Source organism: Triticum aestivum, chromosome 3B (assembly GCF_018294505.1).
Source record: "Triticum aestivum cultivar Chinese Spring chromosome 3B, IWGSC CS RefSeq v2.1, whole genome shotgun sequence".
Taxonomy (NCBI): domain Eukaryota; kingdom Viridiplantae; phylum Streptophyta; class Magnoliopsida; order Poales; family Poaceae; genus Triticum; species Triticum aestivum.
Window position 1 is genome coordinate 495037258 of NC_057801.1, and position 26110 is coordinate 495063367.

Sequence of the window (26110 nt, forward strand, 5' to 3'; positions counted from 1 at the left end):
ACTTGATTTGGTCTGGAGAAATTTAGCACAGCAACTGCCAAGCAATCTTGTGCCAAGTCTACGACGTATTCACCAAAGTCTATAAAATAAATAGAGGTTGTTGCAATGCCTATTAACATTCATGGAAAAAGTTCGGCCATTTTTTCGTTCTACTATGTGCTACTTGTACCCGATAAATATGTTACAACTATGCAATAATCAAATATATTTTTAGTTTCACTTCTCGTATTATTAATTCAAATATCATACAAATATAATACTCCCTCCATCCCATAATATAAGAGCGTTATTGACACTACTAGTGTAAAAAAACACTCTTATATTATGGGCCGGAGAGGGTATAAATCAATGAAATATATTGGAACCAAAATCACACATCAATGCATGGCGTATCATCTCACTGGGTTAAAGGAGCCAACATTAGAACAGTGAAAATCACAACAATAGATAGGTTCTACTCCATGGAAGCGGTATCTCATCTTGTATTATGTCTTTGCGGAGATTAAGTTCTGATAATCTGATTATGGCGTCAGAGAATACAAGAAAATTCAGCCTCAGGATATGTGAATGCGCAAACTTATCGCTAGAGGCCGAGGAACCTCCAGCGATAATAAAAAGAAAATCAAGCAGCAGCAAGGAACGGCATAATACATACAGAGATTTCGTTAGTTTTCAGTGTCAAGGCAAAAGCTTTCTGATCACATTACAACAAGTACAGTATTACAGATGAACTTGACATCGTAATTTGTTTTCTTGGGATAGTAATCGTTATTTGCTACTACATCTCACTTCCCTCCAGAGTTGGGTTTCGCAAGCAGCTTCTTTGGTAGTTTATCCACTGGGGTTGTTTTCAGAAGGAACAGTCTGGCCGCGCGCTCTTTTAAAGTGCCACCGCATTTTAGTCCATGAGTCTGGAGCTCCAGCTTTAGCTTCTCCATGCCAAGTGCCTGGATGACAACAGAGTTTATGAGCAACATGATATGTCAGAGATACTTCAAATTTCAAAACATATAATGAGTGCAACATGAAATGCCAGAGATACTTCAAACTTCAAAACATATAATGAGTTCTTCAGCAAATAGATTTTACATACTCCCTCTGTTCCAAATTATTTGAATTTCTAGTTTTGTCTTAACTCAAACTTCTCTATATTTGACCAAGTCTATAGAAAAATGCGCTAAGATGTGCAATATCAATCAAACATATAAAGTAAGGAGATGTATTTTATGATGAATTTAATGAAAAACTAATTTGGTGTTGTTGAGATGTTGGTATATTTTTTCTATAGACTTAATCAATCTTAAAGAAGTTTGACTTAGGACAAGCTAGAACTTCAGGAAATTTGGAATAGAGGATGTACCAAACATAAGGAGGACATTAGAATAATGATCTCAGACCAAAGTAGTGTGGAGCTGGATATGTCTTATCATGAACCACAGTTCATAACTTGTTAAATGATAGAGGGCAGAGGTGGCGCACAGCATGAAGGATACGAGATACTCCCTCCGTCCAGAAATACTTGTCGAAGAAATGGATGAATCTAGACGTATTTTAGTTATAGATGCATCCAATTTTATCCATCTCTTCGACAAGTATTTCGGGACGGAGGGAGTACTAGAATAGGGAGAAATAGATTATAGATGAGAGAGAAGAATTTTGATGATAGAAAGACTGATTATTTCTTAGTGCTTCATCTCCTAAGCTATGCAAAACGCGGACTACTATAGTGATGATTCAACTTGTCACCCAAGACTTGCAAACATAGATAAGAGAGAAGAATTTTGATGGGAGAAAGACATATTATTGCTTGAACTTGTAAGTTATGCAATGCATAGACTATTATAGAGATGACCCAACTTGTCACCAAAGACTCCAAGGGATTAAAATCCAATCTAAAGTTTAGTAAAACTATTCTGATCATTAGTTAGAATTGCCAGGTCAAAATTTCTAGTACTCCCTCCGATCCATATTAATTGTCGCAGGTTTAGTACAACTTTGTAAAGCAGCGACAATTAATATAGATCAGAGGGAGTAAGAAAATTTTCTAATCAAACAAATACACCAATACTGACGTAGACAAGAGGGAGGCGGCAACTCCTGCTGTCCTAAGGGCCCATAACTGCAGTACACCGGCTATAGTACCTCGATGATTATAAGTCAACTGTTATCACAGGTGGAGTCCACTGAATGACAATGGAAGTTCTACACGAGCTAATTATGCACATGAGTACAATATATATGAGCTTTGCATTAAAAAAATCCACAATTCCCATCAGCACCTCATGTAAAGATAAATTGGCCATAGAATAGGATGGGCTAGTGTTTCGGAGGGTAACATTAAACTTGTTGAGTATCAGAAAACAAACTATTGTGATTAGAACCATGAATGCTATTTGGATGAGCTGAAATTAATTTGATCTTTAAAACTCTGGTTTAAGTAACTTGTACTGTCACTGTGATAGTATGACATGTGTATAAAAATTATGCTATATTACCACTAATTGGTACTAGCAGCTGACTTATTGTCAAGTTAATGAATTTCCCCGAGAATTCAGCTGCCTAGAGCAACATTTCCTTTTATTTGTGACAAAATCACTACTACCTATCAACATGTCTGGCACAGTGTTGTTATGTAACTGTGGTGATAAATATGTACCCAGAGGGGTTAGAAACACAACATACCTCCAATTCTGCTGCTGAACTGAATGTTGCCAGGTCCACAGGCTCCTCTGAAAGAAGAGACTTGTTATTTACATCAGCAGATTCTTCCCCTGGAGGCACCACAGGGTCATTAAGGAGTGATGATGTAGCTGAACCGGTGTTATCCACATCTGTTCTATCATCTGATTTCAGAACTTCTTCTGAAAGAGCATTCTTACCATTCTCAGAAGTTCCATTTTCAGAAGTGTTCTCAGGAGCATCTGATTTCAGAACTTCTTCTGAAAGAGCACTCTTACCAATCTCAGAAGTTCCGTTTTCAGAAGTGTTCTCAGGAGCAGGCTGAACTGCCGTTCCCCCCTCACACTCCAAACTACCTTGTGACTCAAAATCACATCCTGATCTAATCTTTACTTCCATGGATTCCTGAAGAGCATTTCCATTTTCCTCTGAATCACTGCTCTGGGACTTCTCACCTGAGGACTCTCCTTCTGAATGTGACCCAGAAACTGAAGCCAGATCAACCTTTTCCTCCTCACTTTTGTTGGATTCATTTGAGTAATTCCCATGATCAAGAGCTATGGGTTTTGCATCTGCCCCCTCATTATCGTCCACATCACTGTCACTGTCACTATCACTCTCATCATCTGCTACTTTCTTTTTGCCCATCCTGAAACAAGTTGATTCAATCAGGCAGTTAGCACCGTAAAATAGAATAACACACACAGTCCAGTATTCTTCAGTGTAACATGCTTGATTATATTAGCTTCCTGAAATAAAGGTGCACATTTGCAATAGAGAAACCTTTATAGCCTCTCATCCCTCAACTGACTGAAACTAGCCACTTACGAGAGCAACTACTATATACATTTCAGTACAAATAGAACATAGAAGTATAATACACCACCAATATATCATGTTTGTCACAGAAAATCGAACATAGAGCACCACCGTATTTGTGGTTACGATTTAAGCTAAAATAACTTTTAGACAGGATCTCAAGCATGTAAAAAGCACAGTCCAGACTTATCCTTGGCATCCAGACTCAATTGTACCAGACAAGCTACTAGATTATATAAACTTGGCTAACATCTCAACAAAATCAAACACTAAAATTCCAGAGGAAAACAAATACATTTATGAAATAAGCTACTAATTCACAAAATGAACTATGGTTGAAACAATATGCATCAGTTTATCAAATTTATACAGTGGGGTATACACCACAAAAGAAAAGTTGTTGTTTTAGCACTCACCAAATTTTAAGCTTCTTTGCATCACGTGGCTTGGGGACAGCCTTCCTCTTCCCAAGGGAGGCACGTACCGACTCCTCCACGGCGTTGACGCAGCTCTCGGCATCCTTTCGGTACTTCTCAAGATACTTGTCAACCTCGGCAGCTCGGGCGCCGCCGCGGCCTGACTCTTTGGCCTTCTTCTTGAGGAAGTCCTCGGCAAGTTTCTCGAGCTGACGATCTGCGGCCTCGGCCCTCCACTCCTCGAGGCGGCGCTCCGCGTTGACGTGGCGGAGCCGGCGGCCGTTTATGTCGCGGCAAGCGTCGAAGTTGCTGGTCTTCTTCTGGCCGGCCTTGGAGGCGGCCCCACGGAGGAGGGAGCCGAACCCGCCCTTGCCACCGCGGAGGCGGAGGAGCGCGGACGCGGAGGGGAATTGCCCGTCGGGGAAGGATGCGAGGACGGAGGAGGGCGAGATGTCGAGGCGGCCGGTGACGAGGCGGAGGGAGGCGGCGGGGACGCGGGAGAGCGCGGAAACGGCGTCGAGGAGCGCCGCGCCGGAGACGGTGGGCGTGGAGAACCGGAGGCAGTGGGTGCGGCCGTCGAGGAGCCGCACCAGGATCTGGTACCGGGAGGCCTCGGCCATGGCGCGCGGTGGACGGTGTTGGTCGGCGAAACCCTAGCGTCCTACCTCTGGCCTCTGGCGGAGGTCGTGAAGGGAAGGGGAAAAGAGAGAGAGGGCGCTAGACTTTTGTTGACTATGATGATGAAGCGCCGGATCGGCCCCAGAATACTCACGCCGTCGGATCTCGCGTTCGGGAGCCTATCCGTCCGTCCGCGTGCGTCCCCGATTATTCCACAGGTCGGTCTGCCCAAGCAAAGGAATTGGCCGACGCGGAGACCTCCAAGCCCAGATCCCCTTCCCCTCCGACGCCGCCATCGCCCGCTGGCCTCCCTCGCCTCTCCCTTCTCCGCCTTGTCTCTGCTCCTCTCCGCTCCGAGGCCACCGCCACCCGCCGCCGTTCTCGGCCTACTTCCCCGGTCTCTCCCCGTACACCAGCACAGGCCACGGCGTCCCACCGAGAGAAGACACCGCTGACAGGCGGGTCCAACACGTGGTGTGGGCGCCCCACGTCAGGGTGACTTCCGTACTCATTTCTGCGTGCGGTTGAAGTCACCCCGATTCGGTCCGCGACTCCTCCCGTCCCTCCCTCCTGGTGTGGAGTCCAGGTCGGACTCACCGCGCCTCCGATTCGATCCCCCCTCCCCACGCCGGGGTTCATCAGGAATCCTAAGCTTGGAAGCGCGGAGGAATTCTGCATACACATAGCTTCAGAATCCCGCAAGCGCGAGAACGCCCGGAGCTAAACCCGAGTTACTGCTGCGACATGAAGCCCAAGGCCGCCGCCGGCGAGAAGGGCCGCGGAGTGGACCCGTCGCTGCCGCGGTTTAAGTGCCAGGAATGCCACCGGGCGCTCCTCGTCGTCGGCGTGGAATCATTCCCTGATAGGTTGCCTGCTCACGCCAACTCCGGTACTTTTTTGCCTCCGTTGGATTCGTTCCTCTTTATTATGAGCCTGTAGCGATTGCATAAGTTTTAATCTAGCGCTGCTTTGCGGTAACAATCGAGGGAGTGCCGGTTCTATGTGACGGCGCAACTGAATTGTGTGTGACAAGTGCAGTTTTCTCTAGCAAACATAGGGTATGTTGAGTGATATAGGTTCTGATGGAATTGTTGATAGCTGTTTCTGGAGAACTCTAGTTTTTGACTTGTTTGCACTCGATATTTGACGAGAAATACAACTCTGCTACCTGTTAAAGGGATATTATTGCATTTATAAAAAATGAACCAGTGAATGCTTGCACCTGTAAAAGATAAAAATTCATACAGTGATAACTGATGCATCGGTGTCTCGGATTTGTCTTTGAAGCAGTTGAAGTTCCATTTGTTTGTTCACACTACTAAGTAAGTTTCTCGAAGATTCTATTTTGTGGTAGTAATGGTTATTACTTCTTATTATGCCATCAATGGTTCAGGTATGCATGCATCCTCTGTTCAAGGCAGTATTATGGGGGCGAGCAGGATGGACAGTTCTTATGTTGTGTTGTCCAAGCAGAACAGATCTCAAGGCCCTGGGATTCCCCCACGGCCACCAAATGCAGCAGCCCGGCATGTCGAGCCTAACCAATCAACAAGAGCAATAGAGGGATCATATATAATGCTTCCACCTGCCGCTGCTTCCATATACAAGACATCTACCTCCGAAGGTGGTGGCGCGCATCTGTCGCCTCCAAATCTTAACTCTACTAGCCCTTCACCAGGCAACAATACTGGATTTCACTCTAGTGTGACTGTCTTAAAGCGGGCATTTGAGATTGCTAGTTCACAAACTCAGGTAAATAAGTTACTTGAAACGTTTCATACTGGACCTGTTTGATTCAAAAGGATTTTCATAGCATTCTTGGAGGATTAAAATCATTAGGAATGTTTTCCTTCCTGTGTGGGTTGTTTGATTTGTAGAACTGAATCCCATTGGAACTTTTCCTGTGGATTTCTTTGCACTGTACTCCCTCTGTTCCAAATTACTCGTCGTGGTGCTAGCTTGGCTGAGATAGGAAGTTTCGATGTGTATGTAGATTTGGTACTTTGGAACGGAGGGAGTATTTCAAAGGAAATTTTTCATCCACTGAAGCCTCTTGGAAAGAATCCTTTATTTGTTTTTTTCCTGTAGTGCGATCAGACGTATGGAACAAATTCAATCTTGTAGGATTTGAGTGGACATGGCATTGCAATTGTGTGTTTTTCCTATTCCTACTTAAAAAAAATCCTGCGAATTAAAGAGACTGGGTATTTATAGTGTGTGGTGTCCATGTATATGCAACTCTTACCGCTTGTTGCTATGCATTTAACTTGCTTGTATTTACTAATACGGGTATTTTGAGATTGCTGCTTGACAAACTCAGATGCAATAAGTTGCTTTAAAATGGTTTAAAATATCTCTGTACTGAGCACACGCATGCACATGCATTTGCTTCAATTTCGTCAGATTTGCATTGTTTTTGCTGCTGCATGTTGTGTCATTGCTGCACTACACTAATCAGTGTGTTGGTTTTAAGAAGAAAAAAAGCAGTGCTAACACGTGTGAATATGAAATATATTGCAGGTTGAGCAGCCACTATGTCTGGAATGTATGAGGGTGCTTTCTGATAAGATGGACAAGGAGATTGAGGATGTAAATACTGACATCAAAGCTTATGATGCATGTCTTCAACGTTTGGAGCAGGAATCCTACAATGTCCTTAGCGAAACTGATTTCCTCAAGGAGAAAGAAAAGGTGTTGATCTCTATTCAATAGTAACATATACATGTTAGATGGTAATGGATGAGGTCACAAGATGCAGGGTTTATTGTGTACTCCCTCTGTATCAAAATACAAGACGTTTTTGGCACTATGACAGTGTCAAAAAACATCTTATATTTGGATACGGAGGGAGTAGTAGTTATATGCCTTTATCCTACAGACCTACATGCAGGAGATTCTTAATTCTAAGAACTTTAGTGAACTCCAGTTTCATGCTACTTGCTCTTGTCATATCAAATAGCAATAGATGAAAATGTGTACTAGTCTCTCGTGAAAAAAGAAAAGAAAACACATTTTTCTTGTGATTCATATGTATAGTATAGCTTGAGCAGCTACCTGAGAGATAGCAGAAATTACATGAAATATTATTGTTAGCTCAATTTCGGGGTTACTTTTGTATGAGTTGTGTAATTGACCTTGTATTGTACTTTCTAAACACAGTTAATTACAACATGGAGAAGTAGTAAACAGTTTATGCTCCCTATGCTCAATTGATGTCTAATTTTCTGTACATAGACTTAAATCATACTCCTGGATGAGGTCACAAGGGGTATACAAGGAGATATCCCATGGTGTATGCTCTTTGCGGATGATGTGGTGCTAGTTGACGATAGTCGGATGGGGGTAAATAGGAAGTTAGAGTTATGGAGACAAACCTTGGAATCGAAAGGGTTTAGGCTTAGTAGAACTAAAACCGAGTACATGATGTGCGGTTTCAGTACTACTAGCTGTGAGGAGGAGGAGGTTAGCCTTGATGGCCAGGTGGTACCTCGGAAGGACACCTTTCGGTATTTGGGGTCAATGTTGCAGGAGGATGGGGGTATTGATGAAGATGTGAACCATCGAATCAAAGCCGGATGGATGAAGTGGCGCCAAGCTTCTGGCATTCTCTGTGACAAGAGAGTGCCACAAAAGCTAAAAGGCAAGTTCTACAGGACGGCGGTTCGACCCGCAATGTTGTATGGCGCGGAGTGTTGACCGACTAAAAGGCGACATGTTCAACAGTTAGGTGTGGCGGAGATGCGTATGTTGAGATGGATGTGTGGCCACACGAGGAAGGATCGAGTCCGGAATGATGATATACGAGATAGAGTTGGGGTAGCACCAATTGAGGAGAAGCTTGTCCAACATCGTTTGAGATGGTTTGGGCATATTCAGCGCAGGCCTCCAGAAGCTCCAGTGCATAGCGGACGGCTAAAGCGTGCGGAGAATGTCAAGAGAGGGCGGGGTCGACCGATTTTGACATGGGAGGAGTCCGTTAAGAGAGACCTGAAGGATTGGAGTATCGACAAAGAGCTAGCTATGGACAGGGGTGCGTGGAAGCTTGCTATCCATGTGCCAGAGCCATGAGTTGGTTGCGAGATCTTATGGGTTTCACCTCTAGCCTACCCCAACTTGTTTGGGACTAAAGGCTTTGTTGTTGTTGTTGTTGTAGACTTAAATCATACTCCCTCCGTCCGAAAATACTTGTCATTAAAATGGATAGAAAGAAATGTATCTAGAACTAAAATATGTCTAGATACATCCCCTTTTATCCATTTTGATGACAAGTATTTCCGGACGGAGGGAGTATCTAGTTAAGAGAAGTGCTGAGCTTGGGACAAGAAGATAATGGAAGACAAAGGAATATTTTTTATTAATAAATCAAAGTAGGCACTGCACCAGTACCTTCAATGAAAATGTGTTCATTTTCAATTCTATATATAGATATATTAAAGTGTATTCATTCATGATTTTGGCCAGTGTACTGTAGAGATATTCCTTGTGTGTTAAAATTTTAATCGACACTTGTTATTTTCCGAACTGGCAGCATTCATTAGTTTCTTGTAAAATATTTTCAGGCAACACTTTACAAATTCGATTTTGCATTATGTGTATTTTGCCATTTCAGATAGAGGAGGAAGAAAAGAAACTAAAAACTGCTATTGAAGAAGCAGAAAAGCAATATTCTGAAGTTAGCTCTGAGATGAAGGATCTTGAAACAAAGTCGAAACAATTTGAAGAATTAGAAGAGCGGTTGGTGTTTTCTTCACCATGCCACTGTTCAGGCATCATATTTTTAGTCTTACAATTGTTCTAGAAGAAGGATAGATTCTCAAATTAATTTCCGTTTACTTTCGGGTGTGAGCATGTATACTTGGCACTATAGGCGATGCACCTGATCATTTTTTCTTCATGATGCAGCATGGTATTGTTCTAGAGTATAATAGCTGTGATACGGTTAAAGTAAAAAAGCATTAAGATTACTGAAGGCATAAGTACAGCGTTATAATGTTTCTAGTATAGTAACCACTCCTCATTCAAGATGTGGCTGTTCGGAATTAAACTGACTGTGTTTTATTAGGTAGTATACTGTTAACTGAAAATAGTTTTCTATATGATTGGCACCAAAAGATACCACAGTGGAGCACAGGCATGGCATTGCTTTTCCAATTAAACAGTGGTGGGGGGCAATCTGATTATTTTCGGTTGGCTTATGTTAAGCTCCAAGCCTCCAACTACTTTGTAAACAAAGCTAATGTGTCATACTTGTATTCAGGTATTGGCATGAATTCAACAGCTTCCAGTTTCAGCTGACATCTCACCAGGTATATATACCATACCTATTACAGGCCACACATTGTCAGCTTCCAGTACGTACTGTTGTGTCATATTTTGACATCTACTCCCCTCCGTTCACTATTATAAGATGTTCTGACTTTTTTTTATAAATCGGATGTATGTAGACATATTTTAGTATGCTTGCTCATTCATTTCAGTCCGTATGTAGTCCATATTGAAATATCCAAAATATCTTATAATAATAAATGGAGGGAGTACACTCTTGTTGGCACCGCAATTAACAGCATTTTCCAACTGATGTTTCAAATGAGCCATGCATCTTATTCCAGATCAGTGAACCAGTTATATAGTTTATTTTATGCTCCTGTATTTTGTTGGCATAACTAAAAATATTTTGAAAAGCCAATATATAAAAAATCCGATTGACAGGCACTAGCACCAGTGGCGTTTTTATTGGGAAAATAATAGTGAGCACGCGTGGTAGAGTCGAAACCTCGAAAGCGGGTAGGCTGGGCATGCACCCACCCTCTAGTCACTGAGCAACACTCCATTAGTCTTAAAAAGCCAATATGGTCTACACTGAGTCAGCATTGTTATGTTTCATATGCTTTCTTTTAAAGCATCACGATTTTGTCTTCTCATAATGCATTTTTGTTAATGTGTGAACTGCTTGTTAGCATTTGCCCTTGATGCTCCAAGTCATGGCTGAAAATATATTGCGTACTCCACTTTTCAGGAAGAAAGAGATGCGGTTTTGGCCAAGATAGAAGTTTCACAGGTCCACCTGGAATTGTTAAAGCGCACAAATGTTCTCAATGATGCATTCTATATTTCACATGATGGAGTTATTGGAACAATAAACAACTTCCGTCTCGGTCGTCTGCCTAATGTACAGGTAACTATACAAACTATAATCTGTGCTGCACATTGCTACTGCTACTTGTTTCAATTATGACATCAATGTGTTTGAAGGATGCAATCAAGACATTAATTAGTTACATTTGTACAATTGGTACAAGTGCAACATCCATGTAGTGTTCGTGGATGCGGGTGATCAACTCTATGCACCGCACACTCGCAATTTTATAGATATTTATAGTGTCTACTAAATTGTTAACTTAAAATGGATCTGCTGGCTTTTGATACTGCAACTTTGGATAATTATGTTGTACAAGATTATGCTGGAGCTACAGTGCCCCGTGGTTGCGTGCACACTGCATTGAACAGAACCATACAATAGATTACTGTAAATTTTCATTCAGATGCATCTGTAGTTCATATATTCCTATTTGTAGTACAGAAAAAGTTCTATGCAATCATAAAGTCAAGGGACGCATCCATTTTTACTCGCCTAACTGGTAGTGATCCAACGGTTATAATTTCAAAGGTCATTTGGCTTAATAAGGAGGAGGCGGCACTCCTGCGATATGAATTAGTTTTAGAATAAAGAGAGATATGCAGATCCCTCGGGTTTTATTGACTGGATATGCAGATCCCTTGTTGATTCATTCACTGCCCTGCGTACTTCACTTATGTTCTGTTGATCTATTCAATCTGTATTTGGAGCACACACATTTTATCTTATATGTGCTAATGCCACAAACCTCTGTTCCCTTGACCGTAGGTTGAGTGGGATGAGATAAATGCTGCTTGGGGTCAGGCTGCTCTTCTGTTACACACCATGGCTCAGTACTTCCCGAAATTCCAGTATCCTTGATGAACATGTCTTTTTTATCTCGATCTATTTGCTGGTAACAAGTGCCTATTTTTGTATTGCTAAGTTGCTTAAATTATAATTTTTAGTAATTCTTACATACACTAGAAGTGTTCCAAGAAGAGATGATTTTGCTGTGAGTTCCTGAACTTCTATCCAGATACCGAATCAAGATTCACCCTATGGGAAGCTACCCAAGAGTAACAGACATCAACAATAATACCTATGAACTGTAAGCATTATCCTGCAAATGTACTCCCTTTTTACCTAGGATGATATCTAGGTCTCCCTCGTGGAATAGAATAATGATGGTTATATTATTGAACCTGTTCACATATATGGTGGTAAAATAGCTGGATTGAACATCTTTTGCAGATTTACAGCCTTATTTATCATTTGCTAATCTGACCTTCACTTAGCATCTGTTACGTTGGTTAGTGCATGTAGGAGTATATCGAAGGGAAGTTATAAAATCATTGTTATCCTTTCTAGTTGCTGGCAGTTTCTTTCGGGTCTGTGTTTTTTTTCTCTTGTTGAGCAGTGCGGGTTCATCATGCTTGGGAAGTTAACAAGATGCATTGTTGATGTTCAGGTTTGGTCCTGTGAATTTATTCTGGAGCACCCGATTTGACAAAGCCATGACATGGTTTCTCACTTGCCTTCAAGAGTTCTCTGAGTGTGCCATAAGTTTGGATAAAGAGAACAATGTTCCGGCTGATAAGTCATTGAAGCTCCCCTACAAGTAAGGATTCTTGCAACTTTCTTGGTTCTGGCACTATTTCTGAATTTCGCGGCATGTCACTGATGATTTTGACATGAGGTGAAATCTGTTCAGATGATCTAGGTTTTACTGGCAACCATAAACATTTTTATTATATGTAGTCAACTGATTTCTGTGATTGTATTCTTTTTTCTTTGGTTCATATGAAAATTAGTTTGACTACAAGCACCGGATCACTTATGGGGTGAATATAATCATAAGTTTGAAAGATATCTTAAGTATCCACCTTTAAGTTCATCTCTTCGTTTCACAGGATTGATGGTGACAAAGTAGGGAGCTATACGATCTTCTTAAGTTTTAATAAACTGGAGAACTGGACAAAGGCTCTAAAATATATGCTTTGCAACCTGAAGTGGGTTCTCTACTGGTTTATCGGCAATACAAGTTTTGCGCCACCATCTGCATCTTTGTACTTGGCGCAGTCTCCAAACAAGAAGGGTTGATGTGATGTTTAAACGCAGATGGAATCACTGACCTCAGATGCTGGATCGCTGATTGACTGATTGTAGCCGCATGTTGACAAATCACAATACAATATGAATTGATGTACATAAATACCACCAGGCATAGCTAGTTTTCTTGTTGCTTCCAAGTCATCCATGCGTGTACCTGCCCAATGTATATAAATATGAACTGGAGTGAGTTCCGTTAGTATGTACTCCCTCTGTAAAGACATATAAGATCGTTTAGATCAGTGCATCAGCTTTGCGCTACAAGTGCAGAGAAATTGGAATGACAGCGAATGCAGTTTCAATGTACCTGCGTTGCATCCGACACCTAAATTCATACGTGTATTTCTTTAGAAGTACCTGTAGCTTTATTTATACTCGCTATTATCACAGGTATAATGTTTTTGATCAAACATCCAAAAAGCTGCAGATTAAGAATTGTAATGTCTTGGAGACATCCGTATCAATTCTCGCAAGACTGCCAGACTTTTCAGTAAAAGGATTGCAATTGGACAGGAGAACACTCGTTTATATATACATCATATCCTATGTTACTTAGCTATGGAAACTGATACCGCCCTCGGTTGATTTTCTGGATCTTGATGTTGCCACGGGCTGAGCCCTCCGTTCTTCTGCTCCACTCACTACGTACGAGAACGGCAGCCCAAAACATTTCGGATGAGATGGAGGAAAAAGTGCACCAGCCGGGAATCAAACCCGGGTCTGTACTGTGGCAGAGTACTATTCTACCACTAGACCACTGGTGCTTCGATGAAGATTTAAGTCTCCTAAACTTTATTGACCATTGAGTACTCGACTGTAAACTGGGGACAGATAGCGTACCAACATGCAAACAGCGATACAAGTGCCTTCCCTGCAGACCTCTTGTATTTTTGCTGGACTCTGTCCTTTGTATCCGCTGAATCGTGAGTAGATCGTTCACACTACTGTGGTGTGCGAAGACAACAGAACGCCTTTTTGTTAGCGATTTTGACGAGTGGTTATTATTGTATGTACCCAAAACCTTAGAAGTGCATACGCACTAATTGGAGAGAATGGGCGGCCGGCCCGCGACCGCACGATCATTTGCTATCGGTATCGCCCGAGTGCCGGGGGTTCCCTGGTCAGTTTTGTGCGACCGCGCATTATGGGCGGTTTGTCCTTATCCGGGGCGATCGTGGACCCACATGTAAGCGGGCGTGGCGTAGATCGTGGGCGGTCATTTTCGAACGGCGAGCCGTTCTCGGCCTTTCTCCCCCCTTTCTCTCCCGTTCGTCCCCATTCCTTCCTCCTCTCCTCCGTCCTCGTTCTCACTCCGCGGCGACTCGCGCCGCTGCTATCCAAATCTCCGCGTGGGGATTCGCTGCTGGCCCTCGTCGGCGCTGCAGGTACCGACTGCATCCCGCGTCCCTCCTTTCTCTGTCTCGTCGCCGGGGGTCTAGGTTGTCTCGAGGTCGTCGATGGCGGAAATGGCGGGCTGGGATTCCTAGGGTTCCTATTTGCGTCAACTGCCTCGTATGGTCGATTTGGCGTAGACGTGTCGTGTGTGCTTTCGTTGGACTCTCCTGTCCTTGGATTTATATGGCAGCAAAGGACAGTGGTGGTGGGGATTCATGGTGGTAGGGTGTGTTGGTGTCGGCGGAGTGGTTGTTGGGATTTGCAGTCGACACAGACGTCCGCGGAGGACTTCTGTTGTCCTTCCCCTCTCCGTCTCGTCGCCGGGGATGAGGCCATGGCCAGGTTGACGGTGGCGGATCTGGCGGGCTGCATAGGGTCCCTCTTCTGCCCATTTCTGTGCTTGCTTCGATTTTGTGCGGTTGTAAGGAGTAGTGATGGTGGGGATTCATTACTGAGTGTTTTGTTGGTCATGGCCGAGTGGTGCTTGGGACTTTTGCGGTTTGAGGTACGTGTGCGCCCAATATACCATCCATATACCATGTTCTGGTCCTTGCTGCAGTTTTGGTTGTTGGTAGATGATGTGCTAGATGTGTGCAATGCAATTGCTGATTGAACTAGTTATTGGTTTAGTTGCACAAAATTCTACCCAGTTGGTTGCATCCCTTTTTTTAGTTGGCTGTTCACATGTTCTGCAATTTGCATTAGTTGTCATGCTTAGTTGGCTTTCTGTTTGTACTAGGTTGGTTGTCTATTAATCTGCTTAGTTGGGGGTTGGTTGTCCTTATGTTCTGCAGTTGTTTGCATATATTGTCCAGTTGCACAAGTTGGTAGAAATTTAGGTAGAGATTTTCTATTAGTTGCACAAAATTCTATCCAGTTGGCTTCATTCATATGGTAGTTGGTCGTCCTTATGTTCTGCAGTTGCACCAGTTTATGCTAGTCGGGTGTCTACACACTGTTCAGTTGCACAAGTTTGACTGCTCAGTTGGTTGCATCAGTTTTACTAGTTGGTTGTCCATATACTAGTTGGCTGTCCACATGTTCTGCATTGTACTAGGTTGGCTGCTAGGTTGTCATGCTTATGCTTGCTTCCTGATTTCTACTAGGCTGTCTATATGCTGTTTTTTGAGTTTGCACAAGTTTCTCTGCTCCCGTGTTCGAGGTGCCCCTGTAGGTGCCCTGCTGGTGCACCTAATTTTTCATATATTCCAGTTGGCTATACTAGTTGGCTTTTGTTTTTTCCAGTTGCACAAATTATCATAATCAGCTGGCTGCTTTTAGTTAACTATTTTCTGCCTAGTTATTTCTTGCCTTAGTGAAACTAGTTGGCTTATAAGCTGTCCAGTTGCACAAGGTTGACTGCCCAGTTGGCTGCATCACTGTAGTAGTTGGTTGTCCTCATGTTTTACAGTTTTTTGCACTAGATGTCCTACTTATGTGTAGAGTTCTGCAGATCAAAGCAAGCTTTTATGTTTTCTCTAGTTCATTTGCGCATCTTCTAAGCACTGCGTCATGCTTGCGTCAGCAAGTCAACATCGTTGACTGGTCAAACCTGACGTGTGGGGTCCACACGTTAGTGACACGGGTTAAACAGAGGTGTTAGTTTAGCTTAATTAAAGATTAGGGGGCACTGGGGCCCACATGTCAGCGTCAGAGGTTAGGTTAGTTGGTGATTAGCTTAAGCTAATCACCTGACGGCGGGGTCCACCTGTCAGGCCGGCGAGGTCGTCGCCGGCGACCACGGGACACGGCGGTGTCCGCGTTATAGGGGACGACGTCTGAGAGCACCGGGGCGTAGCCCGGGCTCTCGCGCATCTGGTGGAGCAGGTGGGAGGAGCTAGGGGGGGGGCGGAGCTCGCTGGAGCGAAGCTCACGGCGGCGGTGTGCGGGGGGAGAGAACGGAGAGGGGAAGGAGGAGCGGCAGATCACAGCGATCTTGATGGGCTTGACGGCGAGCTCGGGGACGCGCTGTGGTCGACGGGGCGGCGATGGGGATCCACGGCGGCCGGCGGTGAAGAGACGACGGTGACGACGACGGAGGCCGTCCGGAGGTGCGTGGCTCGTCGAGGAGGATGAAGGTGACGAGGCGGAGCTTCTGGACTCGGCCGGAGGGCGAAGAGGTGGCTTTGGCCGTGGCAGCAGTGAGCGGCGGCGACCGGCGCGTTCGGCCGCGAGAGAGAGAGAGCAAGGGAGAGGAGAGGAGAGGACCGGTACATTTTTGTTGCTCCTGAAATTATTTGTGGATGCAATATGGACTAGCCCAAAGCCCCACAATATTTTTCAGAATGATTGGAGTTATAAAAGTATTTATAGGAATTTATAACCCCAACTCAAATACAATATGAGTTAATTCAAAAATCCAAAAATGTCCTAGAAATATATTCAAACCAAAATTACCAGAATGATTTTTAGGGAATGTTGGAATCTCTGAATGCAATTTAAAGGGTTCTTGCCCTTCTTTTACAAAGTTTTGAGGCTTTCTAATTTCCTCAGTTCAAATTCCTTGAATTTAAACATGATGCAACACTAGGCAGCACCAGAAGCTAGGGATGTGACAACTTCTTTTCTTGTATTTCCCCCACAGGCTAAAAATGGTTATAATAGGAGGAGATGCAGATGGCAATGAAGGAGATGTATTTTTCTCATTTTTTATGCATATTTGAGTTGTTTTCAACTTATCCATGTATGCTTATGTCCTTTTTTCATTTTTTGGTTGCTTAATTAGGGTTCTAGAAGTCAGTCCCTTCGCCGGAACTCAAAGCGTGCTGCTAATCGCCAGCCACGCCCTGCGTGTAGTGTTCAATAGGGAGAGGAAGTTGAGGTAAGGGCATGATGATTACACATTCACCTTATTTTGGTTTTGTTTGGGTCATATAATAAATTTTTTCACATGCCCATGTTTTTTTTATTTTCTTAGGATGTTGATCGGTTTTGGGTTGTAAAGCGGACTAAACATGCAGCAGCAGCAGGGCGAGCTGAATCATCTACTATGGTAAGTAAATCCTTGAATATAAATGTTTCTCGGGTTTTTTAGGCGCTGATGAAATTATGCAGCCGTTGGCATAACTATTTTGTTCTAGTTGCTCAATTATCATCTTGTAGTTGACATCACTGGTCATCTTGATGTAAATATAGTTTTCGCAGAAGTTGACATGAGTTGGCATCTTTGTAGTTGACATCACTGGTCACCATTTTTGTGCAGGCAGCAGTTGGTGGAGGAGCTGCCTCATCCTCCGCAGCGGATGCTGAGGTATGTGGTTTTTTGTATGTGTTTATGGGTTATTGAATAGTTTCTTGCAAACCTTTTTTAGTTGTTGTTATCTTCTTTCCAATATCATGCTTTATCGTTGCACATTCCCTAGAACTTTTTGTAGTTGTCAGGTCTAGTATGTTTTCTTAGTTTTCTTGCAGGTTGCACACTGGTAGTTTTCAGTTGCCATGATGAGCTTTCTTAGTTGCACAAAAACATCATATTAGTTGGCATGATTCATTTATGTTTATATAGTTTTTGCAATACTGATCCACATGATCATTGCTAGTTTTTTCACAGTCCAGTTTTCTGTCCTGTGTTTAATTTTTTTTTCATCATCAGGCCAGCGGTGAAGGAGTTGAGGTGGCTTCCCGGGAAGATGTGGAGCGACCATCACAAGCTGGCAGGATAAGGGCATCACCAGGGCGGTTTGCGAAGTTCAACAGCTCGCTATCCCCGCCGCAGAAGTTTGAGCTAGTTTCAAGGTTGTTTGGGGGCCTCTTGAACTTATCAGATACACTTCCAGGGGACTTCAGTAAATTCCTGGTGAAGTCCTACCAGCCAGAGACCTCTGAAATGGTGTTCCCAGACAGGGGAAGGATCCGTGTCGATGCTGACAGTGTTCAAAGGGTATTTGATCTTCCTAACAGGGGTCAAAAAGTCAGATATGTAGTTGACAAGGATGCAACTAGGAGATTCAGAGAGACTTTCAACATACGTGGAGATTCTCATCCCCAGATCACTACATGGTGCAAGATGATTAAGGATATGGTGGGAAGAACGGATGACACATTCTTTATGGCTTGGCTTGCGGTTGCATTCAGCACTTTCCTAGCACCAACCACGACCCTGAGGCTGAGCCCAAAGTGCTACGGAATCATGCTAGATCATCCAAACCTCAAGAACACAAACATCTGCCTTTTTGTAGCAGAACACATTAATGAAGCTTTCTGAAACATGGACCAGGTGAAGCAAATTGTTTGTTGCTGCTTGTATCACTTGATGGTGAGTGAAAACTAGCACTTCCATGTGTTTTTCTTCTTTTTGTGCAGTTATAGTTTCTGAAAATACCCCTCATAATAACTGAAGTTGGGTTTCCTTTTTTTGGTTCTGCGGCAGATCATGTACCTTGACGCGCTCGTTCATGACATCTCAGTAAGCAACTGCACGATACGAGCGAATGCATGGGACAGTAACCTAATTGCCAAGGTGATCAAGAAGGACTCGATCTCTCCTGGTGTGTTTGGCAAATTACAAGTGAGTTCCCTTTTGTTTTTTTTTCAACAATGGATATTTTTATGTTCTATTCATTTATGTTCAGTTTTAATTCCTTGGTAGCACCATATACGCTTTTGAGATCGGCTTTTTGACACTTGTTGGTAGTTGCGCAAAAACTATAATCAGTTGGCACAATAATGCCTGTAGTTGCATAACTTGTAGCTCTAGTTTGGCATGTGGACACATGTTCATTTTTATATGGCACATCATATGTTTCAAGTTGCACAGTTTTACTTGTTGCACAGATGTGTGACATCAGTTGGCAGAAACATTTTTTTAGGTGACCTATGGGGTGCACAGTTTTTTTTGGTTTGTGCAGTTGCATACATGTAGAATCCAGTCCGCCCAATATTTTGTTGTAGTTGCACAGGTTATAACATTCTGGTTTTCGTTCAACACAATATCTGTTTTGATAACCTTGTTCTTTTCTTTTTCTCTTTTTTAAATCAGCTTAAAGAGGAGTATAGGGGCACGGAGCAAACACCACGGTTTGCTGGTCTTTTGCAAGCTCAAGCATTCGTTGCATCCAAATTACCACTAACGTACAACCCGCGGGTAAGTCTTTTGCATAAAGGAGTTTCGATTATTTACCAACATTTGATTTTTTTAAACTGTTTATAATTGAATGAGTACTCAATTTTTTGATGCAGAAAAAGGCAAAGATTGCCAAAGTGGTCAATGACTTGTGCAAGGTAGTAACTGAACAGGTTGGCACCTTCATCGAAGCAGTTGCCAAGATTGATGATGAGGAACTGGATATTGATCCATATGTACAGCAGACATCAATGAGAACCGCTTCATCACACCGTGCTCCAAAAAGGAAGAGGCGGGTTTCATCTATACAAGAATAAGAAGAGTTTGATGAGGAGGAATCAGAAGAAGATGATGAAATGGAAGCACCACAAGATGTTGAAGATGACGGGGACATAGACGAGGATGAATCAGAGGAGGAGGACAAAGAGGAGGATGACAAAGAAGAAGATGAGTAGGAGGAGGAGGAGGAGGAGGAGGAAGAGGAGGAGGAGGACAAAGAAGAAGAAGAGGAGGAGGAGGACAAAGAAAAAGAGGACAAAAGAGAGGAGGAGGACAAGAAAGAAGATAGTGAGGCAGAGGAGGAAGAAAAATAAAATGAGGCCACATAAGGAGATGGAGACAAAGCTGCAGCAATTGATGGCAGTGAGGGGAAAGGAGATGATGAGGAAGAAGACGAGGATGCTGACCCTGATGATCAAGGGGGATCAAATGGAGGCAGTGACAGCTCCGATGATGATGATGACAATGGCCCTAGTTCTGGCGGTACAGGCGGCAACACAACCAGGGTGAGTAGCAGCTCTGTCAACCCTGCCAGCAGCAGCAACTCAATGAGCAACAGGAGCACACTACAGATGTTGATTGACAAAACTTGCTGGAAAGACAAGAATTTGCCAAAGTCAAAGAAAAATGATGAAGTGGAGTCTCAGGTAAGCATTGATATGTTCAAGTTGTGCAACATGAAGCCAGCTTTGCCAACCACTTTCCCTGTGCCAGACTTCCATGAGCGAGAGTAGTGTGACAAGATAGATTTTGCTATTGACTAGAAACTGTTCTTCTTGAGTGAGGCTGAAAAGAATCCAGTTTACATGGAGGAAGCATGGAAGGGTCTTGACTAGGTTCATTCGAAGGAGAAATACAAGGAATATTTGAAGCAGCTTCCAGATATCAACTCTAGCAAGAGCAAGGCAGCATCTGTGGCAAACCCTCATGTGGTCCAAAAGAGCAAAGGAGTTACAATGAAGAAGAATCTGAAGTTGCCTCAAACCAAGCAACAGATGCCGAGGGCAGATGCAGAAATAAATGTGGAGAAGGAAGTTGTGGCCCAAACTATTGTGCCAACTGTAGTGATCAGAGAGCCAACCACCACTCAAGATGTGTCAGCAATTCCTGTTGAGCCTACAACCATCACATGAGTTCAACAGATCAAGGGGAAGATTCCTCTATCAACAGCCCCACCTAAACCAGCTAAGCAGCAAAAATTTGTCAAGTTTGCCAAGAGCACAAAGGAGGGACAGGGCAGAAAAGGTGTGGAGTCCAGACACGAGACAGAACAACATGCCACAACCATCGATACAGGACTGCCAAGTTCTGCTAGTTTGGTGCCAACTCAGGCTGCAAAGATGCCAACTGCAGATACTAGTGTACCAACTGAAGTGTCAATTAGCACGCGGGTCACAGTCAAAACTACCACTGTTGCTCAGGAAGACTCAACTGCAACCGCAAGCCCCAAGGTGACAACTCATAGAGATTCTTCAATGCTAAACATGGAAGGAGGTCATCAATCTGCCAAACTGCCGTCTCCAAGAGCTATCACAGAGCATCCAAGCAAGCCTGCATCACCAAGAGCTGATTTTCAGCACACATTAATACAAGAGGAGGTGTTCAACATTGTAAGCAGGTGCAAGCCTCCCAGGCCGCCAACCACAACATTACTGCGAACCATGTCAACGAACGATGCACCTGTGAATGCGCCGCAAGGAGATGCCCCTGGCCTTCAACCCATACGCAGATCAAATTCTTACAGCTATCATGGTGATGGGTACTGCGATGCACCAACCTTTGACCTGGGCATAGATGATGATGCTGGGCCTGCTGGAGCACTTGCTCCAGCAGCACAAACAGGGGAAGCCAACATGGTTGTCATAGATGAGGATGAGTTGGACCCAGCAATTGTGAACGAAGGATGCGTTGTTGCTGATGCTTGCAAGGGATTAGCTCACCAGCCAGATGTTGGATCACCAGACAGCTGCCACACCCCGATATGCGGAGAACCAGCAGTTGGCACGACCAATTCGTCAGAACCACCTGTTACACGAAGATAGAGGAGGGTAATAAGGCCCGGAGCATCTCAAAGGTCTCCATTCATTGATTACAACAAAAAGAAGACCTTCAACTCTAATGAGACGGTCAACAAGCTTTACGCTGCCATTGTGTATTGGGTCAGGCATCACCCATGAGCAGATGATGATAATACCAGGTAAACCAACTCCCCACAGCCTATATACATATCTTTTTTAGTTGCACAGTACCACCCACTTAGTTGCACAGCAAGCAGAGCATGTTACACAGAACAGTGCTTTTAATTGCACACTCTTATCTTTGTTGTTGGTAGATGATGTCCTAGATGTGTGCAATGCAATGTCTGATTGAACTAGTTTTTGGTTTAGTTGCACAAAATTCTACCCAGTTGGTTGCATCCCTTTTTTTAGTTGGCTGTTCACATGTTCTGCACTTTGCATTACTTGTCATGCTTAGTTGGCTTCCTGTTTGCACTAGGTTAGTTGTCTATTAGTCTGCTAAGTTGGGGGTTGGCTGTCTATTAGTCTCTTAGATGATGATAATACCGGGTAAACCAACTCCCCACAGCCTAAATACATATATTTTTCAGTTGCACAGTGCCACCCACTTAGTTGCACAGCAAGCAGAGCATGTCGCACCGAACAGTGCTTTTAGTTGCACATGCTTGTTTTTCTAATACACATTTTTCTTTCTTTCTGTGACCCTTCAAGCTAACTTTGTCTTTCATTGCTTTAAAAAAATGCAGCCCTGAGATAATCAGGTATGATAATTTCTACATTTCTTTGAAGGAGTTAGTTGATTCCATGAAGCCAAAGCAGTGGCTTTCAAAAAAAATATTTAGTCTGGAATCATACACATCATGGATAACTTACCAGAAGGGTAAAAAAAAGTCGTTATGCCACTCAGGTTTTCTGTAAGTTTTTCAAAAATGTTACACCCTCTTCCTTTTTTTGTACCACTTTTGTTGACCAACCAGGGAGTCTTTTCATATAGAAAGGAGGTTGAGGCATGTTTATAATTTCTGTAGATGAACTTACAGCAAGGGATCCACAATGTGAATGAGATAAACAAGAAGTTTGAATACAAGAACCGTCTCGATAAGAAAGATTTGGTGAGTGCTGTGCCCACATGATCCATCTCTTATTTGGCACTCACAACATGTTCATTTGCACATGACACATCTATTAGTTGGCAAATACCTTCTGCCAACCTGTTTCAATGTTCACCATTTTTGTAGTGTTTTTTCTTACCTACAACGTGTATTTGTGTCTGAATCGTTCAAGCGTGCAGGTCATGCTGCTAGTGCTTGAGTGCGATAATGTAAATGACCGTGAAGGAGGCAGGCATTATTGGGTCTTTAACATCAACTTGAGGGACGGACGTTTCGAAGTCCTTGATTCAAATAGGAAGCTAGAACACATTGAGTTGATGAACACCGCCTCTACGATCGTGGGGGAAGTACGCCAGCTATGGAGGAAGCATTACCCAAAGCAGAGCATCGAGCACTTCCAAATTATTGACATCGACGTACCAAAGCATCTTTGCAAGTAAGACAAGAAGCATTACATTCTTCTCTATTTTTTCAATCAATCTGTAGTCTTGAAAATTTTCTACATGTACAATCTTTAGTTTTTTATGACACACAACTAGTTTGCAATCTGATTTTTATTTTTTATGACTTTCTCATGGATCATCTAGCCAGTTGCACAGTTGAACATCAGTAGTTGCACAGTGCCACATAAGTAGTTACACAGTGACACATAATTAGTTGCACAGTGTCACAAAGTACATTGTCTTATTGGTTTTAGAAGCCTCCAACAAATTTTCTTTTTCCCCACTGCAGCAATGAGTGTGGTCTATTCGCACTGCTTAACGCCACTAAGTGGAACGGGAGCCTACTGCCCAACTATGAGCCCAAGGAAGTACTCAACATCAGGAAGACGCTGGCATATGATTGGGTCACCAGCATGCACAACTACGCCCCATGGAGGAAGTTGCTGAGATACAAAAAGGACTAGGTCAATACTCTTTTTTATTCTTTTACCTTTTTTTTCAATGCCTTGCTAGTTTGCACAATTTTTAGAAAGATCTGTAGTTGCATATTAGTAGTAATTCCGTTGCAACTCAATGTCATCACTTTTGGTCACACATTACGAGAACTGGGCATACAATTGTTCAACAACTAAATATTAAACAATTTGCCAACAAAGGCACAAATAGCAACCATTTTTACATAATGCATTAACTAATTCAAGGAAAACAACTTAGAGAAGAGAAAGCATAGATGCTGAATGTGTCCACTTAGGCCCCTAAATTGCTCAAAAACCATCATTATTTTCCCTTTTCCCTTTTTTGATACAAACGATACAAGAGAATCACAGCAGCCTAAGTGGACACACACCAGCAATGTGCTCTGTAGATTGGTAGTGGCTGTATTTGTTTTTCTTCTTTGGGTGTAGCTCCAGCGGCGATTTGTACCGTCGACTCTTCGCCCTACCCTTTGTAGTAGACCTTGGAGGATCCCTAGGCACAAATCATCATAGGCTTGTGTCGGGGATGCAGCCTCCAACGGGGCAGGACCATCATGAGCTTGTGTTTGATCACCTGTGGAATAATCATATAAAAAGTTTAGTTTTTTTCTGCGCAACCAAGACTGATGATCTCTACAATCAGACAGCTTATGATGTGCAACTAACTGGTTGCTGTGTGCAAATTAAGTTTAAAAGAAAACCTATAGTAGCACGGTTCGTCATGGCACTTGGATGGTAATCACCTGTAGCTAGAACAAGAAAAAGCAAGTTAGTTGTTTGTCTTGATGCTCGAACTAACAGAGCACGCGCAACTCGGTAGCCTATTATGTGCAGCTGTGCACCATGATGTGTGCAACTGAAATCACACACACACTTGCTTAGGGAGTTGGGGCAGGCAATTACCTGGATGACGAGCCCCCTGAGTACTCCGTGTAGGGCCATTGGAAGGAGCACGTGGGGCATTGCTTGTTGGGCCAGGCGGGGGAGGAGGTAGAGGACCATGCCGTGTAGGGCCTCGAGGTGGAGGAGGTCCTTAAGGGTTGCCATCAACTATAGCTAGAACAGGAAAAACAAGTTAGTTGTTTATCTTGATGCTCGAACTAACATAGCATGCGCAAATGGGTAGCATGTTCTGTGCCACTGGGCACCATGATGTGTGAAACTGAAGTTACACACCTAGTTAGATGGGGTGTTGGGGTAGGCAATTACCTGGATGACGAGGCTCGTGAGTACTCCCTGTAGGGCCATTGGGAGGAGCACGCGGGCCACTGCTTGTTGGGCCAGGCGGGGGAGGAGATGGTTGAGCATGCCGTGTAGGGTCTGGGGTGGTGGAGGTCCTCGAGGGTTGCCATCATCTGATGGCCCCATAGGAGCAGCCGGTTTTTTCTTTTTCTTGGACTTGTTCAGGTGGCTGATCTCAGTACGTGCTCTGCGCATATGCTTGTATACAATAGCTTGTGCTGCATCAGAGCCGCTCGCAAACTTTGTTAGTTTCCGAAAATCGTATATCATGTTCCTCTCCCTTATCTGCTTCTTTGATTGAGGAGGCATTTCATCCGGTTGCTCATACCCAGTCCCTGGCGCACTAGGTACAACAGTAGGTGTCCACCGTCTTAGCAGGTACCTTTTCGGTATGACATCAACTCCAATATGGGTGAACACCTTGAGGATGTGGCAACATTGGATGCCGTCCTTGTCCATTTTACAGCACTCACACAAATAGGAACTCTCCTCCACCCTTGCCTGCACCAAGTAGTTTTGAAAACCATACTTGGCAACAAATTCCTGGTTCGGTCTAAGCTCAAAAATATCGGCACCAACTTGGAACGCATTATAACGTCCAATCAGCTCAAACTCTTCTCTAAACTTGCGGTAAAGGTCCCTAGTGTAGGTTTCGTAAGCTTTCTTCTCTATTGGGAAGTTGGACCACAGCTCAATCTCAAGGTGTTGTGTCCTGTAATCATTGCAACCTTCCTTGGCAAGGATGTGGTTCTGAATTTTTTCATATTGCTTGACGAAGTTCAACATCGAGTTGTGTGGGTTCACATATCTTTTTAGGACGGCGTTGAACCCCTCACTACGTTGTGTAGACTGCAGGAAGGGGAAGAACCTGTGTTTGAAGTAGCACGACACCCAAGTCGACCTGTATTCGTACAACTTCTCAAAGTGTGTGTGTCATAGCCTCGTACTTCATCATTAACCCAACCCAATTCTGTTCAAACTCGTCTGGAGTGAAGCTGAAGTCAACACGGTAGTTGAAATCATTAGAGAGCCCTGGATTCCAGCACAATAGCCACCCAACCTTTTTCTGTGCCTTCTTCATGATGTGTCATCGACAACATTGATGCACGGTGGTTGGAAAGATGCTCTGTCTTGACTGCCTCATTGCACCATCCTAATCGGTTATGAAGTTGTCAAGAGGTTTGCCACTGATACGTCTCCAATGTATCTATAATTTATGAAGCATTCATGCTATTTTATTATCTGTTTTGAATGATTACGGGCTTTATTCTACACTTTTATATTACTTTTGGGACTAACCTATTAACCGGAGGCCCAGCCCATA

The 26110-nt window shown here is 43.4% G+C and overlaps 2 protein-coding genes and 1 non-coding gene across 4 annotated transcripts; 1 reads left to right on the forward strand and 2 right to left on the reverse strand.

The window, feature by feature from the left end:
• Positions 1-637: 637 nt before the first annotated feature.
• Positions 638-4631, reverse strand: LOC123070561 (replication stress response regulator SDE2). Of its 2 annotated transcripts, XM_044493812.1 has the most exons (4): positions 3915-4631; positions 2880-3328; positions 2683-2771; positions 638-947 (listed from the first exon to the last, which is right to left on the reverse strand). In XM_044493812.1, exons 1-4 carry the CDS (start codon positions 4532-4534, stop codon positions 786-788), a joined length of 1320 nt encoding a protein of 439 aa, XP_044349747.1. In that variant the 5' UTR covers positions 4535-4631; the 3' UTR covers positions 638-785. The 2 variants fall into 2 exon arrangements, with proteins under 2 accessions (XP_044349747.1, XP_044349746.1); XM_044493811.1 differs by having other exon boundaries at positions 2683-3328; positions 3915-4629.
• A 157-nt stretch (positions 4632-4788) lies between these two features.
• LOC123070560 (beclin-1-like protein) lies at positions 4789-13040 on the forward strand. The gene is made up of 10 exons (XM_044493810.1): positions 4789-5421; positions 5926-6284; positions 7053-7223; positions 9142-9266; positions 9790-9838; positions 10549-10707; positions 11437-11519; positions 11687-11758; positions 12119-12268; positions 12561-13040. Exons 1-10 carry the CDS (start codon positions 5277-5279, stop codon positions 12748-12750), a joined length of 1503 nt encoding a protein of 500 aa, XP_044349745.1. The 5' UTR covers positions 4789-5276; the 3' UTR covers positions 12751-13040.
• Positions 13041-13452: 412 nt separating this feature from the next.
• TRNAG-GCC (transfer RNA glycine (anticodon GCC)) lies at positions 13453-13523 on the reverse strand. The gene has a single exon. It is a non-coding gene; the product is annotated as a tRNA-Gly (tRNA).
• Between the last annotated feature and the right edge of the window lie 12587 nt (positions 13524-26110).